Raw genomic sequence first — 26,341 nt, 5'->3', positions numbered from 1 at the left:
TTACAGCACTACAGATAGATAGTAATGAATTTTTAAAACCCATTTTTAGATGAGACCCCATAAATGTGGGTTGAAAACCTCAAATCCTAAGGCTCAACTGGTCAATTAAATCTGCCATTGGCACTTATATATGATATCTAGAGCCTGACCAATATATTTCTCTTGGTGATTATAATCTGTTCTTGAAATATAGAGTATCATCGGGTATGTTGTCCAGTCAGCATGTGGGATTTTTGTTTGTTTACAGAAAACAATGCAGAAAAAGCATAACTCTTTTCCCTCCTATCAGTAAGTTGCTAACTAGTTTGTGAAAAAGATAACAATAACCCTGCTCATTTTAACACCAGCACACTGTATTTATTTGTGGTTATACTGGATATCCATCCAACTATCCATTTATCATACCCAGCTGTCACAGGGTGAAAGGCGGGGCATACCAGAGACAGGTCACCAGTCACAACCATGCCTATGGTCAATTTAAAATCACTAGTTAACATAACATGCATGTATCTGGACTGTGGGAAGAAGCTCCACTCGACGGGCCACCTTCGGACACATGACCTTCTTGCTGAGAGGCAACAGTGGGACCCCCTGCATCTCTGTACAACTGTGCATATAGAGTATATATAAATATGATATGAAAACTACTTTTTGTATTGAAATATACTTTTGTTTTATGTGTGCGGCAGGCTGCAATGTGCTACTACTGTAGAATAAACATTCAATATTTTCCACAAACTACCAGGTTCGTGCCACGTGGTGATATTTGATGGCTAATGTCAAACTTCTGTCATTAAATAGACTTTGTGTATGTCATAAATAAATATAACCTTCCCAAAATAAATACTGCCACATCCAAGACCATTTTGGGAGGCATGAAAATTAAACAGCCGTGTTGCCTGAAATAATTTAATGCAGCAATTTTGGCTATTTTTACTTTTGATACAGAATATTTAGCTCGTACGATGTCTTTACATTCATTTGTGCAGTTGCTAATGAAGTTGAGTAATTCTACTCATTTAACTGTGATTTATACAAATACAACATATTAAAAGTTACACTTAGTGTATAAGAAGCAGCAGTTGGGTGTAATTAAGAGGCCAGGTGATAAAGAGCAATTTATTTTCCCCACTTCAAGTGTGATTTAATCTGCTGCCACTGTGATTTAAAGCTGGCATCTCGTGTCTGTTCATCAGCTATTGCTTTCTCTCATTTTCTGAGATGTGCTTTTTATTGATCACTGACTCATGAGCCTTTTGTACACTTGTTGAAGGTCGAAGTGATGAATCAGTCCTCTCACGCATTTTCTCACTCTCAAAGTAGCAGTCACATCTGACATGCTGGATTTAAAGCCAGAGAGCAGTTGCAGAGAGACAATACAAGCGGTGACAAGACAGGACGACGTGAAGACAGACACACATAAACCAGCGGAGCTGACTAACACGTTTATGAGAGTACAGGGAACATCTGCTGAGCCGTTTTCTCACTGTCCTTATTTTCCATCATAGCACATGTACACTGGCAAGTGCATCTGTTCCTCTCTGTTCCTACAGACATCATTTCTCTTACCTTGGGTGAGGTGATCTTGACGTAGACAATGATGGGGGCGAGGGAAGTCTTTCCCAGCTGTGACGGGTGGTTGATGGTATCGGCGTCCAGAACCACCAGCTGTAACGTCCGCGCCAATTCGAAAATTCGCTCGATTTCACTCTGGACTTCAGCTGAAGGGAGACACAGAGGTCTGGGTTTATTCTTTTCAGAGCAGGAAATTATTTCTTATCAGTCGTCAGGGGGATTTATCATGATAGTAGCTTGTGTAACACTGGTTTGTTTTGCACTTTGTTTATCAGTGGCACACTTCCTCTTTTCTTTCTTTGCCACTTGATTGAAATCCCCCTATTTTCACTCCTTACTCAAAATCTGCACTCTCTTTTTCACCTTCTCATTGGGCGACAGTCCTGCTACTCAAGTTCAACTTAGCCATTTCTTTGTTAGCATAACCAATAACTATATTTATGTTTATGGAAGTTTATGACCAAGAGGCTTAAGTCTAATCTTGTCTTTGTTTATTTTCCACACTGAGCAGTCCACTGGTGTTGTTTCCCCATTCATACTCACAACTGCAATTAATTTAAAGTTGGATAAATAAACTTTCATGCACCAGATCATAACTTAATAGCTGACTTCTTTCATGCATTCTTACCAGATCCCCTTAATGATTAAGTTCACTTCCGAAACCCCGATTAACACCAATATATCCTCTGTTGCTGACTTTCAAAGACATCACAAATCTTGTAGTGTCATCTAAAAACACCTCACAAGTTGTTTTGATGTGCCTGTGCAAATATATTTCATGATTACTGATAAAACAAAAAGAATAAAAACAAAAATGATCTCGTCTTTTAACAGCTGAGTTCGTTATCGCAGATCAGCTCTCTGCTAGGATGACAGAAAATGAACATAATAGGCCCCATTAATATGTATGCTTAATTTATTGCAAAATATTCACAATATTAAAGATACTCCTAACTCCATATTTTATTATGGACTATCCTAGAGTAGCTGTGTATGATTTAAAGTTAAAAATACTCCTTATTTATCTTAAACCGAACAATGATGCATGCCTTAAGTTCATCTACTGTCTGAAAGAAGTTGTTTTAGCTCCACCCCCTCTCTCTTTAAGCTGACTCTTGTAATTGGCTGCCTCTCGTAAACACAAGTGATGTCATACAGATCCATGAGTGTAAAAAACATTGTCTTTTGGCTCATAGGGATTATTTGCCTTACTTTTGCTGGCCTCATTACTGGAAACTAGGGGCATGTTTAATGTGACCATCCACCACTGTACAAATATATATTTGACAGATTTATACCTGACGATGGCACTAGATTAAAAAGGATCCCAAGCGTGATTTCAATTTATTTTGAATATCTGCGCAAATTTTTGCAACAATCCATCCATTAGTTGTTGAGACATCCCATTTTAATGTGGATCCCTAGAGCCACACTGAAAGCGTGGCTAAAAAAATGATTATTAGTTATTATTAAAGATGAATTTTTATGACTGCTCAGAGTCCATCAGTCATATAGTACGCCTTTTAAAAATCTGAGCCTGCATCAGTGATTTAGGGCATAGCTCTTTCTGCCTCACAGAGACTTAAATATTCAAAAGACATCATGACTTCAGGGACACGGCTTGGAGACTAATAGCTCTGAGTGAGTGAGGAGCCACATTATGTTACCTCTAACAGATACCGACTCTTACATCACACAACTCCCACTCCAGCAGATGACGACGTGACTGCAAAAACAATCCTACAAATAACTCAGGAAGGCCCAGTCCGGAGAGAAATCACGGCCAAGCTCCATGACTTCCAGTCCCGACAGTCTGAAGATAACATGAAAACATTCCAGCCTAACAGCTCATTCAAAATCTCATTTTCCAACTTAAAAATGCCACAGAGGGTCACCAGTTTCACGTGTTTCCAACTTTTCCTGAAATCATTTCATCCATCTTAAAGGAGCACAGCTTCAAGCCAATGTCACTTTTGATGGTAAAATTCTCTTAAAAAGCCTTAAATTACATAGAAAGCAAATGCATAACTCTTTGCTCTTTTGGCAGGAAAACAAAAGCTTTGAGAGACAAAATAAGAACAAAAGAATGACAAAACACACCCTGAGTGGTCCTTAACTTTAAAAGCTTTATGTTTAGTATATTAAATGAAAAAGTAGGTTTGACAAAGACTTCGTTATCTGAAGAAGAACAAAGTCAAAGTTATAGTGTGGCGGCTCTCTGTAATCATTAAAAAACTGCACTTTTAACACACGATGTGCTTCTATTTTATGCTTTTTCCTGCCTTCTTCCTCTGCTGTGGCTGCTGACTGATGCTTCTGGTGATACATAGCAGAGATTAGCCTTGTCACCTCTGTTTGACTCCGGAATCTGTTTCATTCTAATCACATCTAAACCCCAATCAACCTCAGTCAAATCAGAGCAGCTCTTGAACTTATTACTGCATGTTTGCGCTCCATCTTTCATCCCAAACAAAAGAGGCCAGCCAAGGCCATTCAGGGCCGTCTAGAGTTATTGTTACCATTGTCAAGAGTTTCTTTAATCGTTTCCTTCCTTTTTGCTACGTAAGCTGGTCTCCTTGAAAACATTATGAATCAAAACACCAGATGTTCCCAGGTGTAGAGTTTTCTAAGAAACTTACCCAAATTTGAGCGTGTGTTGGAGCGTTCGATGATGGCGTGCTTGCTGGGATTGTTCAGGACCGAGCGTTTGGCAAGAGAGATGTCCGCCGTGACTCGAGTGATTGATATTCTGTCACGAGAAATGGGAGAAGTAATCAGTAGATCTGGGCTTAAAACGAGATGTTGCTGAGGGCAGCAGTTTTTATCCACTGCTTGAGCACATTTCCTGAAACACTGCTGCAGTTCTCAAAGCATTAAGAGCAATCATCACGTCATTGAAAGCCCTGCATCATGCTCACTATAAACATTTAGGCTACAGCGATCAGGCATGACATTATGGCCACCTGGCTAATAGTGTGTTGGTCCCTGCTTTGCTAAACAGCTAAAAAACTGCAATGCATTGTGTATTCTGACACCTTCCTACCACAACCAACATTAACTTCTTCAGAAATTTGAGCTACCATAGCTTGTCTGTTGGATCGGAAAGAGGATCACTAGATAGTGACCACTGCAGACCGGGAACAGCCCACAAGAGCTGCAGTTTTGGAGTTGCTCTGACTTAGTCTCCTAATGTTCCCCTAATGTATCCCACCAACCCACTAACAGGTGCCATGATGATAATAATCAGTGTTATTCACCTCACCCGTCAGTGTTCAAAATGTGATACCAGATCGGCGTATATGTGACTAAAATGAGACTTCCCTTCATTGTTGCTTTAAGTAAAGGCTCTCGTGTCATAAAGGTGGTGTCCTACACACAGGAACTCCAGGGTAAAGGGACAGTTCACTCTAAATTAAAATCTACATGTTTAACCTCTGCTGTGCAGTGCTGCTTGTTTTTGTTGATGTTTGGTTTCCCAGAATTAGAGATACTGGTTGTAGAAATGTTTGCTTCTCTATTAAATATACTGCAGCTGAACAGCACTTGCTTTGCGATGCTCAACGCTTCCAAAAATACATCTGAAGAACTCAGCAGCAATTCCTTTGAGAAACCATGACCTAGTTAGTCAAACAAAAAAATCCACCACCCCTGTTCTACTAAAAGAAGAATGTGGCTTGTTACCATTACAGCTCAACCAACTGGGACACCATTAATGATTACATCTTAACACGAGCACAAATGCCAAGAAAATATACTTTACACTAATGTTCTTCATCTATTTATTTATTTCTCTTTTCTTTTAATGCTTATTGACTTGTTGCAAAGGCAGCTTCTGTGACAGCACTTCAGTCCCTGACGAATTTCCCTAAGCGGACAATGAAGTCGTATTGTATTGTTTTTCATTGATCGTGTTCATCAAATGCAAACAGTTTGTCAATACTGATACTATATCACAACTGCTCACCCTTCCCTGCAGACATTTGGAGGTGTTTTGGGGAGTGCTGTGCATAGTTTCACTAACTTTTCCAGATTTTGTAGATACAACGAACATGAGCTAAAGAGCCTTAACAGCTCAGTCAGTGGTTGAACACCCGGGGAGCTCTGCTGCATGCCATTCCTCCCCTCTCTTTCCTCTGTCTATCTGCTGTGTTATATAAATAAAGGAAAAGTATCCCACATAAAAACCATGTGGATGTTGTTAATGTCTGATCTGTATTTGCTGGAAAAACATTAACTGAAATAAAACGAACTAAAATAATATTTGTCCCTACAAAACTAAATAAAAAAAAAAACGAGAAATGTTTTCAGTTTAAGTCTTTGTCGGCTCGGTCAAACGTGTCAACGCTGTCAGGCTGACGAGGCTTTGGTGCATATGTTTACTGGGACTGAGATGTCTGTGTGACTGTGGTTGTCTGTAGTTGTTTGCTTTGCTGTACTATGTCACGTCTTGCTCTGAAACTCCGGCAAAACCACCCATGTCAATAACAAAAACGAACACTAAAGCTAGCGAAAAACACAAAAACTGAAGTGAAAAGAGCACATCCACTGTGGGAACTAAACGAAACTGCACTGAATAGAAATCAAACATGTAAAACTCCGGAAACAGCGCTATGAACAGTATGTGTTTATATTTGAGTTTGGGCATGTTACTAACTTTAGTAACACGAACTTTACACAAGATAAATTAAAGTTTAATAATTTAAACATTTATTTTATACATTTTGAGGATTTATAACATGTGTATGCTTATGAAAAAACATGTCTTTTGCAGCCCATAACTGAGGATTCTGTACCAAAGCAACAAGAGAGCGCATATAAAAATACGCTGTGCATTTGAGACTCGCACACGGCGTAGGAATCTCGATTGCCAGGTGAAAACTGTGCCAAACCAACTAAGAAAAACTAACACCAAATCAAAGACAAATGTCAGAGAGCAGCAGCAGGGAATTACTTACAGGTGTAAATTTGTTTAAAACAAATCAGCAGATCAAACGGTATTCTCCGCAGCTGCTGATGATCTGAGTGGATCTTCGTGTTGTGCAACTTCTAAACTAAAAAACCTCTCTGCTCCGGGTGGGAGGATGGACTCAGCATTGAGTAAGGAGAATCCTGCTCGGCTCTAGGGCCCATTATGGCCTATTAAGGACATGGAGAGGGCCTATTTAAAGCAGCGGCACACATCTCCAGGCCAAACAAACTTGTTACACACTCCCTCAGCTAACCTCGAGGGAGAGATAAATACCAGCCTATAGACTTAGAAGAGTGAGGAAGGAAGCGGGATGGGAGCTTGTGTTTTTAAAAAGGTCACAGGAAGCTTACCTTCCCTCAAATCTGTGTTTCAAAAAGTCAAACAGCGCTTTTTGCATCATGTCTGTCACCTGCAAACGAGATTCAGGAGAGAGAACAAGAGTCAATGAGTCAGGTTTTCTAAACTACTAAAGAAAATACTAAAGAAAATTCAGTGTTGTGTTTGGAAAGTTGAAGCTTTGATGCACCTCGTAGCCCTTCAGTGACGGTCCAACCAGAACCACAGGCCGCATGGAAGGCACAACGTCGTACGGAGGAATGTGCTCCGTCTTCAGAAGGAGAGAAGAAGAAAAACAGTTACACATTTATGGAGACAAAGTAAACGCTCACCATCACAAATCACTTAAGGGGGTGGAAAAACAACGAAGTAGACATTTTAAAAGCACTGAAACATTATGAACCATGAAACGGGACGTCCGAGCTGGTTCGAAAAAAAACAAACAAGCTTTGATTTATAACCGATTTGGCAGTTTGCTGCAGAAACTTTAATGATGACACTTCAAAGGAGGTTACCGTAAACGAAAAATATTTATGTATGTCAGATCGAGTCTCTCGTGTCATGGTTCTGATTCCGCTGAATAAAAGGGAAGCTAAATGATAGGAAAGGTTAGTCAGGGAGTGAGAAAGAAGCCCGAGTAGATCAACAGAAGCTTTGACTGAAAACACAAAATTAGGACACAGTTAGAAAAACTCGCTCACTGCTGTACGGAAGAACAGCGTGTTTGAGCCGAGAAACAGAGAGAAGGTTTACTTCTGCTTTCTCTGGCTACTTAAAAGGACTGCTGACATTATTTTCTTAGTCATCCCTTATTTGTCCTCATGTCCGGGCGGTTCTTTCGATCTGTGTTATCTTTACGATAAGTGTTTCAGACGATTTATTTAGACTTTCTTGTTGCAGTCTGTTGCTCCGTCTTACTCATCCCTTCAGCTCTAAACATTTTCTATCTAGCATTCGCTGTCGTCAGTGAGCTTCCCCAGAGACGCTGTGGGAACTGATGCGCACTACTGCTGACTAACATGCCATCAATGAACAATGTAGCTCAGCTTAAATCCTTTCAGTAGCATATTTAACTTCTAGATTACATGGTCACTGTAATCATGGGAAACAAGCTCTACTATATCCTTAAGTCCCACAGCAAACAGCATTTATTTATTTCAGCTGTCACTAATGAAAAATATGAGTAGTGAAGCATAAGAATGGGCAAAGACATGCCCCACTGAGTTCTTGCTGAGAGTTTCATGGGAAGAATGATACAACTCTTCTAAAGCTGCCCATCAGCACCACAAATGCTTATAAATTCATTATTCTTTGCTTAATCCATATAAAGTGCATGAAACAACAAGCTGCTGCTTTATGAGGTTTTTATGTTGACCTACAGATATGTTACAAATAAAGAAACAGGTTTCAGTGTGCTTTGGCAGTCTCCATGTTTCTGTTAGTCTGCTGGAGGATTGGACCTGATTATGTTATAGTGAACTAAAGCTAAACCAAAACTAAGTTGAAATAACACTTCAATGAATTAAAAATAAAACCAAGATCAAACTATATTATATGTTTTACTTACATAAATGAAATGTAACAGGAGTTTCTTTAGTTTTAATCTTTGTCATTTATCAAATGTGTCAGCAGAGCCACCCTGAGGAGGCTTCAGCACATTTTCAAAGGAGCTTGCAAAGAAAAGCGTCTGGACTTCTTTAAGTTACTTGAAGACGTTTCACCTCTCATCCGAGAAGCTTCTTCAGTTCTAAGGTCAAATGGTGCTGTAGTATATGATTTGGACCACTTTTTGCTTATAAAATGATTCAGTGACCCCTCATGTCCTGAAGACGAAGACTTTTATGATGTTGACAGAACATCCATATCTCCTGACTCTAGAGGTTAGGATTCAAGCTTTCCTTTAATTTGTCAATCATCATTTCTTGGCTTTTCATGTTTTCTGTTTTTATTCTCTTTGCCTTTATACTCTAGCTTCATATTGATAAAAGATAGGACCATGGCATTACTTTTCTCATCAATTGTAGCTCTCACCAAGAAACAAGCTGTTCACACTGAGATCCCAAATTTACACACAAAAGAATTACAACACACAGGCTGGCAGGAGCGGTGAGTAGTGTGAGTACATTGGTGAGTCTATGCTTAGGAAATGCATTGAGAGTTTTTCACAGCTCAGACCATGAAGGTTATCCCCACACCCTGCTGTGCTGGTGCGGTGCACACAAAGACTTACCGACTTCTGCTTCTGTTTAGCTGTGGCAAGACGAAAGAGGAAAAAGAGAGAGGTTAGGAAAAGGCATGCATGCTAAGTGTGGTGTGAACGCCGAGGGACAAGGACGATGGTGTAGACAAACAGGAGGGGCGCTGCGTGTAGCTGAGCAGCCATAGGCATTTTAGTCAGAGCCGTGCGGACGGATAGAGAAGAAGTGAGGGTCGGGTAGCTCAGGTAGAGTTTACCTTCTTAAAGAAGGGCATTCGTTTCTCTTTTGCTAGGGGTGACATGACAGTGTTTGGACTGGCTTTAGGGGAGCGCAGGTTGACTGGAAGCTCATTGTCCTCGGGGTCTAAGCCTGTGGCGTCTATGTCAATGGCTACCCACACAGACAGACAAGAGCATCGTCACATGGAGGTGAAGACAGGAGGTCACAGGTAGCGGGTAGGATTTACATTGAAAGTAGCACAGAATGTAGGTACTACACAAAAAGTACATGAAACATGTAAAAGTACAGTTATGGCAAAAATAATGTCTGTTTTACTGAGGTTAGGAACACGTACATCTTACCTACAGCTGGATTTCAGTGACTAAATGTTGATTCAAAATACTAACAAATCTATTAAATACAAAATTGGACTTTCACCCCTGAAGCTGCTTACCAGATGAAGGAGGAGTAGATTTCCGTGAGTTAGGAACAACTTCACCTAAACTAGATGATGAGTTTGCTCCCAATTTACTGAAATGATAAATAAATTTTTTAACATTAGGCCAACAAAATTGAATATCTAATGATGTGCACATTCATAATAAATTATCTCAAAGCTAAAGCAAAGGACTTTGGTGTGCACGAGTCTGTTTACCTGGAGTGGAACTTGCCCTGCTTGGCTCTCTGCTCCTGGAGGATACGAGTGTTTTCAAGCTTCACTGGACTGGGGATGAAACCGATTTCACAGCCTTCTTTCACCAGGCGTCCTATCCACCAGTCATTGTTGTACTTCTACACATACACAAAATTCAAGAAAGTCATCTCAAACATCCTCCTTTTTATTGCTGCCGTCATCTTTCTTTCCATATGGCATCGACAAACTAGCGTACTGAACAACACCTCTAGCTCACCTCTTTGACATGGAGGAAGTCTTTAGCCTCAAAGGAGACGGCCATGCCTGGCACAGGGACATCATCGTCGTGACTCGGGCTGTAGCTGACATTTGTGCGGACGGCAAATGCAACTGGTTTGATCTAGCAGAAGGGACAAAGGAGGGAAAAAAAGAAAATGTCAGATTTCACAAGCGATAATTTGCTTTCAAACTGGAGGAAATCAAGCACAGATTCTAACACGAGTGGGGAGACAGTTGCTAAAAGTTTTTATTCTAATCTTTTTCGAACACTACTGCCAAGCTGTGATCCTCGTCTTTGTGTGAGGTGTAAAAATAACCCCGGGTGAGAGATATCAGCAGCCTCTGACTCATCCAGACTTCGTCTAGTCTTCTCTCCACAAATGAGCTGCCTGCTTTTCTGTCTCTCTGCTACATGCTACAGCACTCACATGTTACAAGTTCAAATGATGCAACATGTTACCAACCGCAGCACCAGTAGTACAAGTACGCTCAAGCAAAATCAGCACTTGCGTAAATGGTAAATCATAAATCAATCCAGCATTCTTTACAAAGACAGAATCAATACTGACCTCCTTATACGATCACTGTAAACCTTTTACTTCAAGACAAAAAGTCATTGAGATAATGCATAAAGCTAATAAAATGTTTCCAGGCAGGGAAATAACAATCTAACACTGCTGACTGTCTACAAACTGCATGAAACAGCACTGATGTAGCTGCACCGCTCAATAAAACCTCCCCTGCCCACAGTGACACGTTACCCTGCTACAAAAGATTAAGGATCACATCATATGCTCACATACAAACACTAAACTAGTTTCTGGGTTTGTTTTTGCAAGCCCAGAATATCCACTTAAGACACATATCCCTTTAAGAATTACATAAAATGCTTTCGGACATAATCTTGGAGCCAGTCTGGCGGCAGTAGCCTCAACAGTTGGCAACACGGTCATGCCCTCAACCAGATTACATTTGCTCTGCCTTTGACAGAGTGACAAGCACGACAGAAGTCAACTGAAAAGCCAAAATAAATGCACAAGGATCTAGCTTAGAGTAATCTCCCAGCCCAGACTTGCACGCTAAACATTTACCTGCAGGTGAAAGGGAGCAAGATGAGAGAGTGGATGTGCAATATTTAGCTGGAGGTCTAACCGAGATCACTAGATCAGAGAGGCTGATGCTATAATGGAGTTGGACTTTCTACAGATTCCTAAAAAATGCCTTCAAGGGGCACAAAAAGTCTGGACTGCTGCAGCCGGTTTCCTCCCAATCTGATTTACTCTTAGCAACCCAAAAATAAAACGCACTGAGGTAATTTCCATTTTGATTTCTGCATTAAAATGTGGACAGAAAGTATAAGAAAAACACATTTATCTTTATTACCACTGGGTTTAGCATAAAGTGAAACCAAAACTGATTTATAATAGATAAAAGTGGAGCTCATGCTATATATTTTAAAAGCTCTATTATCTGATTTAATAGTCGTGGGAGAAGATGAACCCAACAAACACTTTAAACTTTTTAGTTTCTGATTAGGAGACAGATTATTTTGCCACCACTCCCGACTAGTCAACTAATAAATGCTCCACTTCGTTCATTGGCTAGTTCATAACTGACTGTTTTTTGCTGCTATTTGCTTTCAGGCTTTCAGCTTCATTGTTTTAATTCAGTCCCACTGCTCTTGCAGTGAACTTTTCTGTCAGGTAGGCAGCTATTTTCCCAGTTAAAAAGCTACCTTCTCAGAAAAAAATACAGTGAGCTTCCGCAGGGAACACAAACAAATGACCAAGAGCACTTACATGACTCCAAATGAATGATAATGTGACTTTATTTGTGGTGACAATATTGGCGCGTCATTACTCTGTTCATAACCAGTGGTCAAAACATTTATTCCAAGTTTCAAGTCTATCAGATAAATGCCTCAGAGAAACACAACTAGTGTGAAATCACAATAAACTATGAATGACTGTGTAAATAATACATTAGTCAAATCCTCCTGAGATCATTTTCCCACATGCAGGCAGCAACGTAAATATTCTATGGCTGTAAGCTGGAGTATGTGTGTGTGACGTCTCCATTGAGGAAATCATCCAATCCAGCGTGTGCACTGCCAAGACCCTTTGAGGACACAGAGTCCTTGGCATTTGCATGCAATGAGTCACATGCCTGAATGAAGGTATGAGGTCCATTAGTATACATATGTGTGCTCTCTCAGTAGTCTCCTGGACTGCGGCCTTTTTCCTCCCTTCCAGCTGCTCTCCTTCATGTTATCCATCATTTTCTTTCTATAGTCTTAATGGCACTTACAATATGCACACGTACATCTCTTGATGTGCCACCCTGTCTTTCAGGTGACTGTGGCGTCTATTCAGAATGACACTGCTCAACAGCATCTCCTCACCTCCTGACTGAGCCCATATGGCTCTGTTGCTTCTTACGTAACACAGGCTTTCATTATGGATGCCATACTGCAGTGAGTAAGGGAGAAGGACAGAGGCGGAGGGTTAGGGACAGGGTGAGAAAAAGAAGAGAGGAGGAGGGCAAAATAGAGGACATGGAATAGTAAGATTTAGTGTTAAAAAAAGGAGATGAAAGAGAAAGGACTGGGAATAAGGAAGTAGATTAACAGCACAAGAGAAGCCCTGTCTGTAACTGGGAACCCTATGAGGCATAACCAATTAACAACCGATGAAGCTAGTCACAATATCACGTCACCCCATACATATTTCATCAGGTAATACCTCCCAGTCCTCTTTCTGCTTATACCAACCTGCCCTTGATGTTGTTGAGTTGCCTTCTAGCATGCTACAACCTTTCCTTTAGCAACACGCCAAGGATCTTGCGCTATAAATTAATTTTCCCACATTGTTTCACCTTGAATCTTGTGGATCGATTTGAAATAAACTCCCCTCTGCTCTGCGTGCCGGCCTTAGGCTGTACAGAGAACTGGTAAAATTTATTATTATATGACGTGAAGGAAACCATAACTATCATTAATCTAGCGTGTGGGAAGATGTTTCTATAATTATCAAAGGCTCCTTTGGTATATACTTGTATATTGACTTGACCACTGCAGCTGGCAGTCCTATTATGCCTGGAGTTTATAGTTGGAGTGAGATTATGCTTTGTTTTCATAAATCAAGCCTTCATCCACATAGTCAAATTGCTTTTTGCATTCACGGTTGTTATGTTAAAGCTTCTTGAGTGACACTTAACTAGAGTGAGGGAAAATTGGCTTCATCTACAGCAAAAGAAATCTCCATTACTTCAAGTACGCGACTGAAGATTTAGAAAATACAACTGATATCCAACAAAAAGACAACATGATAAAAACAACCATAAACCATGCAGCAGTCTTTGGCTGTCAATACAATGTATGTCAAACTGTCACTCTTCTTTTACAGTACTGTGCAAAAGTCTTGAGCCGCCCATCACTTATTTATATTTTGATGCAGAAATTTAATACAAGGCAAAAATTTGTACAAAGAAGTCTTTGTCTTGGAATAAAACTGAACTGTTTTGAATTCTTTGAACTCTTTCTTATATCGTATTTGAACATTTAGCCAATAACAGATAAGCATCACTCACTGACATTCAAAAATGTTGCTGATAGGCTGATATGTTTGCACAGTGCTGCCAGCCCTATTTCTTTATGTAATTTTCTTTGTAGAAATGATGCCACACTGCTTCAATAATGTCTGGACTCTGATGGAGCTCCACTGTGTGTTTTGTATCCAGGTATGTTTTTACTACATCAGCAGTGTGTTTCTGTCATGGTAAAAAATGATGATGCTTTCCAGATGGTTTTGCACTATTGACCAAAATCTGACGGTACTTTTCTGCATTAATAACTCCATTACTTTTGACAGGATCCCCAGCACCGCTGGTTGAATTCCAGCCCTTAAACTATGACAGAGCCTCCACCATGTTTTACAGATGGCTGTAAGCACTCACTGTTGTACCTCTCTCCTGAGCTCCTCCAGACATACTTGCAATGATTCAGAGTAAAAGCTTTAAATTTGGATTCATCACTTCATCAGACCTGTTGCCACTGATTTTCAGTCCAGTTTTTGTGTAACTTGGCAGACCTCAGCTTTTTCTCCCTGTTTCCCTTCTTGACAGCCATGTTTCCACTGAGACCATTTCTAACAAGGCTTCAGTGAACGGTAATCAGGACTGGATCAACTGAAGAGCTCAAAGCTCGATCTTTCAGGTCTTGTCAGATTTCTTTTGTTTTTCTTAAAGACATGACTTTTAGTTTCTGTTCATTGGCTGTAGTTTGTTAGTTTTTTAAAGGCCTGCCAATTCTTCTTTTGTCCTCTACTTGCAGACCATGCAGTGATATGACAAGTTTTTGGCTTTGGTGTGAATCAACTTGTTTGATGGGTTTAGCAAATGGGTTTTTGCTAAACTGTCCAACACTAGTTCATGCTTTGAGTAAGGTGAGTAAGGTGCATTTTTTTTTATGCTTGAACGATGCTTAACACACAAATAAAAAAAAAGACAAGCAAACAACATTCCTCTGAAAACGGTCAGCCGTGAAAAAGCAGCCAATGTCCAAAAAACATCTTCAGCAAAGGCCTTCAGAAAGAAATATTCCTTAAGACCACTTTAATAACAACAATTCCAGTTTGAGATTTTTGCACAGCACTGTAGCTCACAATCAAAAATACCTATAGATATGGCTCCTAAAAAAATAAATAAATACAATAACATGAAAATCAAAACAGCAGAAAACATCCCATTTTTACTACAGTTCATTCTCCTAAAGTCCTGCTTCCTGTAGTTGAGTCATCATTTGACTATTTTCTCAGCTGCTTCTAGAGATATTAAACCATCCTTTTACAAGCTAACTACTCTCAGTGATTGGTTTGACTTTGATGTGCCCATTTAAGGCTAATTAGAAACAGACAGATGGTGACAGTGTGCGTGAATCTGTGAATGCATTTGAAATAATATTTCAAGTCGATGAAAAATCAGCATTACGGGCATCAACGCTATCTCACTTACAAATATCAGTGGCATGTAGGGGAAGTGATTATGAATTACTGCCCATAAAGGCTCACAGCCGGAGAGTCTGCACTTCCTCTGACCCCAGCCTGCTCTTGCTCTGGTGGCCAGACCACTGAGAAGCTATTTTTTACTAGTCATCTGTCATGTAAAATGCCAGCGGGGGTAATCTATGCCAGGTTATCTGTAAAGCCAACTTATCTTTTTAATTAGTGAGCCGGAGAGGGTAACTCTGGAAAATAACAACATAGATCTACTGGAATGATCTGTCTTTGCCAGCTACAGCATGAGCAACCCCGACCGAGAGACAGCACAAGGAAAATCTCTGCTCAAATGGATGGATAGCCAAAAGCTTGAGGCTTACAGCTAATGAGCAAACTAGCTGTTACAGACACTAAACACCCAATGAAAGACAATAAACTCATTTTTCAGACATTTGCGTGAATTAATATGTAAAAATAGAGCACCATGAGCTATCTAGCGAGTTGCCGAGCAGGAAGGGAACACAATGTGCATTGAAGATAGGAGAATTATTTCACAGATCAAAGGCATGAATCTTAACAGTGCTAGAGATTTAAGTCATTCAGTGGAAGAGAGCTCTGATTGCAATTCCTGTCACACAGAGAGAGCCTGCTCTGCCGTGTGTGTGTGTGTGTGTGTGTGTGTGTGTGTGTGTGTGTGTGTGTGTGTGTGTGTGTGTGTTTGTTTGTTTATATGCTGCTAATTGTGGCCCAGAGCAGAACAGAGCAGGCGAAGCTCTGATAAACAGTGAAGCTGAGCCCTCCAAGGCCCCTAACCTCTCACATCACCGGTCCCTGACAGCCCTTTTCTTCATGTGAAAAACCAGCTAAAATCAGCTCAAATTTCCTGCTTCTCTCTGAGTCAGTCCAGGAAGACTGTCTACTGATTTAGTTTAGGATTAGTAGAACATGATATATTTTAAAATGAGCACTTTAAATGATTAATGAAGGTCTCAGTCAGTGATCTAAGGAAGGCAAGTCAAGTTACAACAACTTTACACAGAAACTTTGACCACAATATTCCTGAAGCGCTAAAACTTTCAAACTATTTCCTTTACCTGGCCCTGCCCCCTACCGTATCCTGACTTGTGACCCCCTATCACTTAGAAAATGGTAGCTGCTTGCTTGTTAATGTGAAAAAAAATTTGGGAAACTAAGAAAAGAAGCCAAAAAGGAAACGGACTCAGCTTTTCAACAACAAACAGAGCAGTGTAAAGTTTATGTTACAATCTGTGTGATGCCTGCCATCATTCATTCAAGCATAATAAACCAATTTTTCTCTCTACAACACACATTTGTATTTCCATATTTCCCAAGACTGCAGTGTCTTACCCCTAATCCTAACCATCGCATGTTTATGTCAGACTAAAATAAATTGAAAACACAGTCAAACCTTATTCCTGAAGGTGCAGAGTTTTATTGTAAACAGATCTATCAGCATTTTTAATTGCCTGTTTAATTTTAAAACATTTACTACATCTGTAGATATTTGCTAGCTTCTTCACTTCTACTTCTATCAATCAGTAAGTAAAGCCATTGGCTAGAATGTGAAATGGGGATTACTGGAAGCTTAGTGGACCCACCAAGGAGCCCCTATTTTTTCATATGAGTTTTTACTCTCAAAGCATGAAGCTCATGCAACCAAACTGTACCTGAAGGAAGTGGAAAGCAGAATTTTGAGCTCTTTCAGAGAAACTACACGTAGCTACTGGTTTAAAAAAATCACCCGAGTCAAAATCTTTTACTGAACATATCAACTCAGCAGACACAAACAAGTTCACCACAGCGGATACCAAAGAAAACAGGTTACCATTCACGAACTGTGCAGTGCTCATTGAGAAGGACAGAAGCCTCGACATTGACGGTTACTGGTAACCCACACACACACACACCAGTACCTGCTCTTTGAATCCCACCACCCACTGGAACACAAACACCACCAAGCAGAGAATGTTCCCTTTAAGGCAGAGAGAAAAGAAAAGGAACAAACACACATCAAAAGACCACTTAAAACATGTGGCAATCCAAACTGGGCCTTCATCAAGTCAGCTAAGAGACATGGAAATAAATACTGGCAGCCACCAGCCCTACCTCTCAGTCTCCTAGTAGATCCACCTATGGTACTGATTTCAAAATACTATGCCACCTTGTTCTCAAGTTATTCACAAGATTCTCAGAAAACTTCTGACTTTGACTGAGAAACACAGAATAATCGTTTGTCCAAGCATAACATGCTGGTGACCTTCAGTCCCAGCAAAACCCTCAGACAAAAACTGGTTCATCCCAAAACCGGGAAAAAACAAGCTGAGCAATGCTGTGAGGAGTCCTTGGACTAATACAAAGGAGAAACCAAACAACTTCACAGGTGCAAAACACTGCAGAACCACCTCTTCAGGACAGGACTCAGCTGTGTATTTGCACTTACAGGAAAGGGGAAACTCTTTTGAGGGCAAATATTTTCACATTTTGGGCAAAGAGGAGAAATGTCAGTTCAATTGTATTTATGTACCAGCGGTGCATCCCTCCCACTATCACACTTGGCAACAGCAGGAAGGAAAAACTCCCTTCTAATAGGAAGAAACGTCAGGCAGAACCAAGCTCAGGGAGGAGCAGCCATCTGACACGACCAGCTGGGAGTTAGAAAAGGGAGACAGAACAAAAGACACACTGTAGAAGACAGGCAGAGATTAATAATACCTAAGAATTAAATATGGAGTTGTGTATAAACACATAAAGGAGTCCATGTATGACCAACTATTACTAATCTATTCTGCATCCCTGAGATCCCATCCCAGGCAATTTAACCACCATTCCCATGTCAACCCATCTGACCTTAACAACTCACAATGACTCAATCATGTCCTATCCATCGTGACAATCCCATGAGAAGATAAACAACTTGGATTCCCATCATCTTTTAGAAGAAAAGAAGTCTTTCTAGTGAGAGGTAACTTCACCAGCACCTAAACCAGTCCTGGTGCCTTCAACTCAAACACAGACATCATGGAGAAGCACAAACTCGTGTTGGTTGCTCTCCTCACATTTGGAAATCCCACTTGGTGCAACTTATAAAATGCTGATGACAAACTGCTGTTACTGAGGCTAGTAGGTAGTCACTGACCTCAGGGTTTAGAATACCAACCTTGGCCTTGTCAAGCTGCGCCTGAGCCTGTCGCTCTGCCTCTCTGCGGACTGCCTCCTTATCTTCCTCCAGGGACACATCGGAGTCTGATGGACGGCTGGTGTAGGAGTCGGCCGAACCCTGCAGAAGACACAAGGAGTAAAAACTCAGTGACACAACAGCACGGAAACACGAGCTTGTCCATTTGGTTTCACACTTTAAAAATGACCGGTTTTATCAGCCAAGACGTGCTGAGATTCTTAGCATCTTGAGGACACCGAGGAAAACGATTTACTTTTCGCTCCCCTCGCTCTTTGATGATACGTTAAACTTTGGAGATTGTGCAACTTAGAAATGTGCGAACGCCCCCACACAGACTGACGTGTTAAACTCAAAGGATTCTCAGTTGATTTCATCAGATCCTGAGCACAAAGGAAGGCTGTGCTGGTCTAATCTACAGAAAATCATTGACACTTCTTCTTTTTCTGAGACAAAGTGCCAAAGGACACAAACTGTCTTTCTTACGATCACATCATAGCAGCTCTTTGTCTATACTTAGCTCTCTCTTAGCTGCTTGCCTGCAGATTTGTTGTCATCTTTCTGTGTCAAACACTGGGGGAAATGTTGAGGAACACCAGATCCCGGTATGTCTGTGTGATATGTGGTTGCCACAAATCTACTCATAAACATGCAGACTCACACATACCAGTGCACACAAGACTACCTAGCATACACTCCTGGGCACAGCGCATTGAGCGCATACCATTACACCAGAAGTTATATACAGCAAGTTGTTAGATGCTGAATGAAAATGCACGCATACAATAAATAATTACTGAAGATAAAGCAATGCTTGCATGCTTTAACACATAGTTAGAACACTCTGGTAAAGGAAAAGAAAAAGCAAAGTTTTCAGGCTTACTGAGTAAACTGTCTAACAGATGGGCACACTTTTTTTTCTACACTTAAAAAATGTTCACAGATACAACCATGAAAAAAATGGTTTCTGACATTTGGGAAAGTTATTAGAAGCATGAGAGGAAGAAATAAAACACATGACATGTTTTTTTTAGGTCAACCATTTGTTAAAAATTACCTTTATATGAATAGAACCTATTTTGGAACGCGTGCCATTCACAAGTAGATTAGCCACACCAAATCATGAGAGGGAGATTGTAGTTTCATGGGAGGAGATTGTGAAACAATCCAGAATGGAGTCTTATTCTCATAATTCATATTTAGAACAAATATAGCCCTGATTTTGATATTATAGCAGTTTTTTAGTTGTTTTAAAGCACCCTTCGTTGAAGCAGTGCAACACAAATCACTTCACAGCACATCAAACACAGCTGCATAGCAGCAGCAAACTGATCGTGGAAGCCACAACAAGCTGGAATATATAGTTTCTGATACACACATGTAAATTTAATTTTGATATAGCCACGCTCCTAACGTCAGCTATCGTGGACATTTGGAAATGTTGTCAAAATCAGTTAAAGTATAGAAAAAAAAATCAACCAGTGAGAAGCAGAATAAGCTGCTATATATAGATTTTTTTCTTTGAAATTATACTCTTCTATTCCATAATTTATTAAATAATGCATTCATAAAATGTGTTAATTTGGATTTGATTTTGATATATACTAAACATGAAATTAGTAGCCACATTTATGCTGGCATAAATCCGGACGTACAGATGAAAAACACAAATATGAGATAAAAAGTTTTGTTATCTTATTTGTGGGTATTAAAAAAATATTGCGCTTGCAGATCAACATTAAATCTGTTCCAGTTTCAGGTAATTATCAGGATATATGATAAAACGGGGTTATTCTTAACTAAGTGAAGACAGCATGAGTCTTATCCTTACCTGCACGCTTCTCTGACACCCACACAAGGTCTTTCATTCATCTCACTGCACCATTACACTCTGTTTCTGTCTGAGCTAAAAATAGCCTCCCTCACTCTGTGCCTGATTAGAATTATCCAGCCATCACATACATACGAAGGATGATCGTGCCTCCTCTCCACTTACGCTATAGTAAAGAGACGAGATTTGTTGCTGTTGATAAAACAAGGTTATTAAAATTTATCTCCTCCATCTACGACAAAGCCCTTCTTTACATCAATCACCTCTCTGTTTCTCATCCCTCTCACCTGAAATAAACAGCTCATTTTAAACTACGTTAATTAGCTAGATTGTATTGGCTGTATTGGCTTCTTTTGCTTTCAATCCACCTGTGGTTTTCAAAACATTTTTACCTACAGTATAAATTACTTCTTTGGAAAATGCTGCTCCTTATCATGGCCTATAACTATTATTTAATGCACATAAACCTTTTTTTTTGTACTTGAAAAGTGCAGGTGAGCATACCTGGACTGCTATCATTACTCAGGTCACGATTAAAGATGAAGCGTGATCGAGAACACCGTCCCAGTAGGTCAGAGGGAGGTGATATGGAGCTCTGCCCAGAATCTGACAGCCATAACTGATAACAGCACCCAACTTCTCATCATCACCAGGCAATACATAACAATGCCAGAGTGACCCCAGCACTGCTGACTGATAGATGGATGCATGAAGGAAGCACAGACACACAAAACACAAGTGCACGCACACAGAACACACTGATTTTCATGATGTAAGCACACTCAAAAGTCCCCTTACACAGGCATCGGAGCTCTTGACACGACCTCCTTTGGCTCGTTTCAGCAAGCGGATCCAGGTGGCCTTCATCAGCCACACTGGTCATTCAGGGTCCTGAGCCACTGCCCCCCTGCTACTACTACAATTACACCTGACTGCACTGCTGTGGTCACCTTGCAGCTACCGTCACTGCTCTGGCTACAGGTACATTCAACACTGTGGCTACATCGACAGCTGGTTCCTGTTACACCTTGGCTGTAAGTGCTACCTTCATCTCTGGATAAATGAATTGCTTTAGAGCTTCCTGTTTTTCTGCAGCTCCAGCTAGCTCGGCTGCTGTCTGTAGAGCCACAGCTCCTGCCCCCTCTGCTGCTGCTGCTGTTGCCAAAGATGGGGAATCCACAGGAGCTCTCTGCCCCGCGCATAATCTCAGCAGCTCTCTCCCCGTCTGCCCCAGTCTCCTTGATAGCCGGAGTGCTCAGTCTGCCGCTGCAGGTGCTGAGGCTGACTCCCGGTGTGAGTCAGGTTGCAGTGATGCTTCTCATCCTCTCCTTAAAGCTCTGGCTCCAGCCTTGTTGTCCTCCACTGTAGACTCCCTGTGCTGCTGCTCCATAAGCGATGGGTAAAAGCGGTTTATCTACATGAGTCCTGGTGTGGCTGCATGTGACCGACTCTCCTCCTGATACTAATGAAGCTGCTGCTGCTGCCTTTAAGGTGCTGGAAGCTCTCCCTTTCTCATTCTGTGTCTCAGCCTGTCAGTATTTGTCTTGCTCACTCCCCTTCACAAGCCCTCCTGTACTACTTCAGTGATTCTGCCTCTCTATCTCTGTCTCTACCCACCCCTTCTCCTCCTCTTCCTCCTCCTCCTCCTCTGTCACTCCTCTCTTATTTTTTTCCTTCAGTTACCCCTCACAGTCAGTCCATCTGCTCCTTGTGTCTCTGCAGTGACCAGTGCTGGGCAGTGCATGCGCTATATGGACACTGTTTATGTGCCAACCGTGCACCGTGCTGTCTTCTATGTGCAAACGCACTACATTCACACTGTGATATGAGCTGTTTATAGCTGCTGAAACTGATGTCACCTCATAATTTTTTCAGGAAGGATCCAAAGTACAAGTCAGAATGCAAATGCATCATTAAAACTGCATCTTTAATTACTTTCATATCTATTCTTGCAACTTTTCGTTGTACTCCCTCCTCTGGAAAAGCAAAATGCTGCTGGTTTTATCAACAACAAAAAAAACCCAAACAAAAGAAAACAAAAACAAAAACAATGCAGTCCTAAAACCCAACATGGATATTTCACAATGATGTAATGAAAAGAGAAAAGAAGCACATTTTTGCATGGAAGAAACCAGCCAGTTACCATTTCAACACATCAGAACAAACACTCAAGAATTTCAACACGAGCTTAGTAAAAAAAGCTAAACAAAACTGTTGGTAGAGCTGGAAGTTATCATATAATCAACTGACAGAAAATAAACTGCTCTGGCAGTCAGTTCATCATTTTCATTTCAAAGCAAAAATGCCAGAAATTTGTTGTTATCAGCTTTTTAATTGTGGGTATTTTCTGCATCATTGTTACTTCAAGGTCAGCTGCTCAGGGAGTCCCTAAAAGAAGCTTTGCCTTTGAACCACTTGGCTTTTCATTTAAGAAATTAGAGGAATTAAGGAGCAGGCTTGTAGATAATCATGTTGAACATGTCGATGTTCATATTTCCTGTGAGTCTAAAAAACAAAACAAAACAGATTAAAAAAACCCAGTGTTTTCAACATTAATGAAACAAGTGCAGCGTGTTTTCTCTGTATAACTTCTTGTCTGAGGTGTCTTTGTACACACTTTCTAAAGATCAATATCTGTGGACTTTAAACTGCGGAGCAAATGCCCACCTTGGACATTTTATAGAAAGAAAATAAGAAGAATAATTAGCACTGCACTGTATGCATTATGCTGAAGTAAGTTTAATATACTGTATCTTTTTTAATTATGTCTTCTTCCCTCTGCTCTCAGCAGCAGGGATTGTGAGGTGAAAGCTGCTCTAAATCCTCTCCTGTCAGATCAGTGCTGATTCATTACATGTGAGCAGAGCACTGCAAAGCCACAAAGGACAAATGAGAATAATTACAACGTTAATTAAAAATTTCCCATCCTCATATAGGACTAGCAGAAGTTAAACCCTGCAGAAGGATTATTCAGAATGATTTTTTTTTTGCTCTGCTGACACATGATGTGTGTCAGTGTGACCTGTCAGGAGACTGTGCTCATTTGAGTCAGGGGTCAAATTGTGGGACGAGCGATTTAAACTGGCCAGTGAAGCAACTCCCTGAGGAGCACTAACTGTAGGTCTCTGAATGACACGCTAATCATTGGTGTTTATCAAAAGCAACAAATGACAGGAATCCATTTACTTTAGGTCTTTCCAATACAGGCACTTCGTGACACTCTGTACACAAAGGAAAACGCTGAAGGATAATTAATGTAATTGTATATTGTTAAGGCCAATTATCTTAATCTTAATCTTATCTGATTATAGTTTAGAACCAAATGAACAGAAAGGGTGGACAAAACAAAAGCCAGTGCACACTCAGAGTTAAAAGAAAAGGTGTCATGAGAACCTTCGTAACATGACATATCCTCAAATGCAGCAGTTCAGTAGACCAGTCCACAGCACTATGAAATCATGCGAGGGTCACATATGTTTTGTTCTGGTGGCTCAACACTGGCCCGCAGAGCTCTAAGGGCAGGGCACAGATGCTCTGAACGTGGAGCTGTGGAGCCCGGGGAGGAGGCTGGTGGAGTTGTGAAGGCTGCGCTCTGATGGAAACTTGCAGCGACAGAACAAGCCTCCGGCTCCCTGACACGCCTGACCTGTGATACTGACAGCACTGTGTCACCACACACAGGACACTAATAATAATCTAACAGCAGTATGGTGTCGCTCTGATCCATAAGGAGAAGTACTCTCTTTCTATCTGGGCTCACCCAGCAGATTGGGTGAGCACGTCACCATCAAAAGGAGATGAAAATTCGGTGTACCGCTAACAAACATCTGAGCGAGCGCAGCAGTTTGATGCTCTGCAAAAAGCCACATATCACATCACATTTGCCACCAAATATGATACGAGACACTTGAGTACTAAATAGCATTGCTTGAGGAAGTGAAACGCTAGTACTGTGCCGAGACTATTCCCAACAGGTCAAGTATTTTCATTTATGCTGCGAGTTGTCACAACAAAGACTAGAATGGTTTTCAAAAATTGCTACCGACATCTATGTTTCCCACAAGAAGTATCCAGTATCCAATTAGGTCCTGACATCATATCAAGTGCAAAAATGAGACTGAAATTCAAAATGCTTACTGAAATGAAATCATCAGTTTTTGGTCAACTTGTGCCAGAAAATTTAATACAGAGATTCAGAGCTGCTTAAATGGCTTTAGACTCGGGATAGAGAACAGGTTTCGTTTCAGGGGTGGCTGTTTAAAAGCAGCACACAGAATGGGCAAAAGTGGAGGTGGGGAATTGAGAGGTCCTTAAATATCTACATCACCTTTATTAATTTATTTAGACCGAGGTACTTGCTGCAAGACTGCCACTGACCTCTACATGGAGCGACAGGATGGCGATCATTACACTAGAACATACAAATCACAGTGGAAATATCCACAGTGAAAGAGGAAGCTGACTCAGTTGTTGCTGCCTCTTATATCTGACACAATCACTTACGCTGGGTGAAGCCATTACACCAGGGAATCTCTTCATGATCCGAGAGCTTCTATTTTCATTTTTAGAGTCTGCTGCTACTACTCTATACAGTACATGTCCACTATGGAAAAAAGAGAGCTTTAGCCATGCAGAACATGGAGTCTATTTAAGCAGGCTATAAAGTGCTCACGCTGGCCTTTTTTTAGTCAGTTTTACCAGTTTTACTCTCGATTCTTTCTCTGCGACCTAACTCAAGCTCAGCACTGCACTCTCACTCATGTCTGCACTCATGTCCCTTGTTCTTGTGGTTTCCTAAATATCCTCTCACATTCCTTTTTCCTGTTTGCACTTCATTTCACCTTTTCCCATTCATTCGGATTCCATCCTGACCTCTTACTCTGCTTCTTTTATCTCTCATCTCTCTCTCTCTTGAGATTTTCAGCGGCTTGGGTTTCCTTGACTCTGTTGCTGAAGGATGAAGAGAATTGTCATGTGCCTTCAGTGACTCATCAACAGCTGGCAAAGCACTGTGCTGGTATTTGTTTTGTTTATTTTGGGCCCTTCATCCCACTTTACAACGACTTTGTCACAGTTCTGGATTATTAATGTGTTTGCTTCTTGCCATATGAGTTATTTCTATCTTTTAGTACTTCCACTGGTGGCAATTTAATTGTATATATGCAGATTAGTGAAATAACGACAGTGAGACCACTCATTATGCCAGTTTAAATCTCAGTTGGGTGAGACCGACAGCATTTTGTGATGAACTGCTTGTTGCAGCTAAAGGTGCATCTACCCAGGCTCATTTATTCATCTGCCAGGCTTTTTTTTTTTTAAAACCTAGCACTAATTGCATATTTTGCTGATGGGATAATGTGGCAATTGTGTAAGATATAGTTGCAAATATATCCAATCAGAAATGAGTAACAAACACTTAAAAGTTGGAGGGCAAGGGGGCACTGCTGATCCTAAAGAGCAAAGCCAAGATAAAAGTTATTTAAAGAAGGAATCAAAAATCAGCAGTTTATTGTGCAGTCTGCTAACTTAACAAACAAATAACCACAACATAAATTCTAAGATGCAGCATACAATCACTGTAAAACTGAGATACTGTGGTCAGTATACCGTACTGTAACTCATATCCTGCTGAAGAAGGAAGATTACTGCTCATGCCAAGCCATCTACAGCTCAGGCACACAGACTGTAGTTGACTACAGTGGGCTGACAATAGGCTGAGCGAGTGTGCTTGCAGTTTCAAGCTTGGCATGACTCATTCTTGGCTGGAACCAAAGCTTCTTTTCCCAGCCATCTGTCCATCACTGCCACTTCACTCAAAGCCACTACACAAAGTCAATTAAATCATCGTTCCACAAACAGCGTCTCCTTCATCAAACGAAGACAATGGGAGCAGACATGACAGCCAAGTGTGAGCAATGTGTGACCGCTACAAGGAATGGTTACTAATATTTAACACAGAACACAGGAATGACTGCAAAGTGAGCAGGAAAGTTAGACAGAAACAGACTCCTGCTACATTTGTAACAGACAACGAAAGTGTGCATGAAAGAAATAAGGAGAGAGACAGAAATGGGGGAGGACTAATGATCTCTCTGCCGTTGCAAAAGAGG

At 40.8% G+C, this 26,341-nt stretch overlaps 1 protein-coding gene across 9 annotated transcripts in view; it reads right to left on the bottom strand.

Annotated features, from left to right (window-relative positions):
* LOC308385482 (voltage-dependent L-type calcium channel subunit beta-1-like) overlaps nt 1-26,341 on the bottom strand; it is a 70,607-nt gene that overhangs the window by 5,416 nt on the left and 38,850 nt on the right. For 6 of the 9 annotated variants that reach the window (XM_080864422.1, XM_080864430.1, XM_080864426.1 and 3 more), the window contains 9 exons: nt 18,383-18,502; nt 10,209-10,331; nt 9,953-10,089; nt 9,752-9,828; nt 9,335-9,468; nt 7,071-7,151; nt 6,895-6,953; nt 4,215-4,324; nt 1,570-1,721 (listed from right to left, as the gene is read on the bottom strand). In XM_080864422.1, the coding sequence (XP_080720548.1) occupies nt 1,570-1,721; nt 4,215-4,324; nt 6,895-6,953; nt 7,071-7,151; nt 9,335-9,468; nt 9,752-9,828; nt 9,953-10,089; nt 10,209-10,331; nt 18,383-18,502 (993 nt within the window). Of the gene's footprint in view, nt 1-1,569; nt 1,722-4,214; nt 4,325-6,894; nt 6,954-7,070; nt 7,152-9,110; nt 9,131-9,334; nt 9,469-9,751; nt 9,829-9,952; nt 10,090-10,208; nt 10,332-18,382; nt 18,503-21,029; nt 21,721-26,341 lie in introns of those variants that run through there. The other 3 variants (XM_080864429.1, XM_080864423.1, XM_080864424.1) reach the window with 3 other exon arrangements.

The sequence above is a fragment of the Rhamphochromis sp. 'chilingali' genome (assembly GCF_963969265.1).
Source record: "Rhamphochromis sp. 'chilingali' genome assembly, chromosome: 18".
NCBI classification, from domain to species: Eukaryota; Metazoa; Chordata; class Actinopteri; order Cichliformes; family Cichlidae; genus Rhamphochromis; species Rhamphochromis sp. 'chilingali'.
The sequence above is the reverse complement of the archived record's forward strand: the minus strand, read 5'-3'. Positions and strand labels throughout refer to the sequence as shown.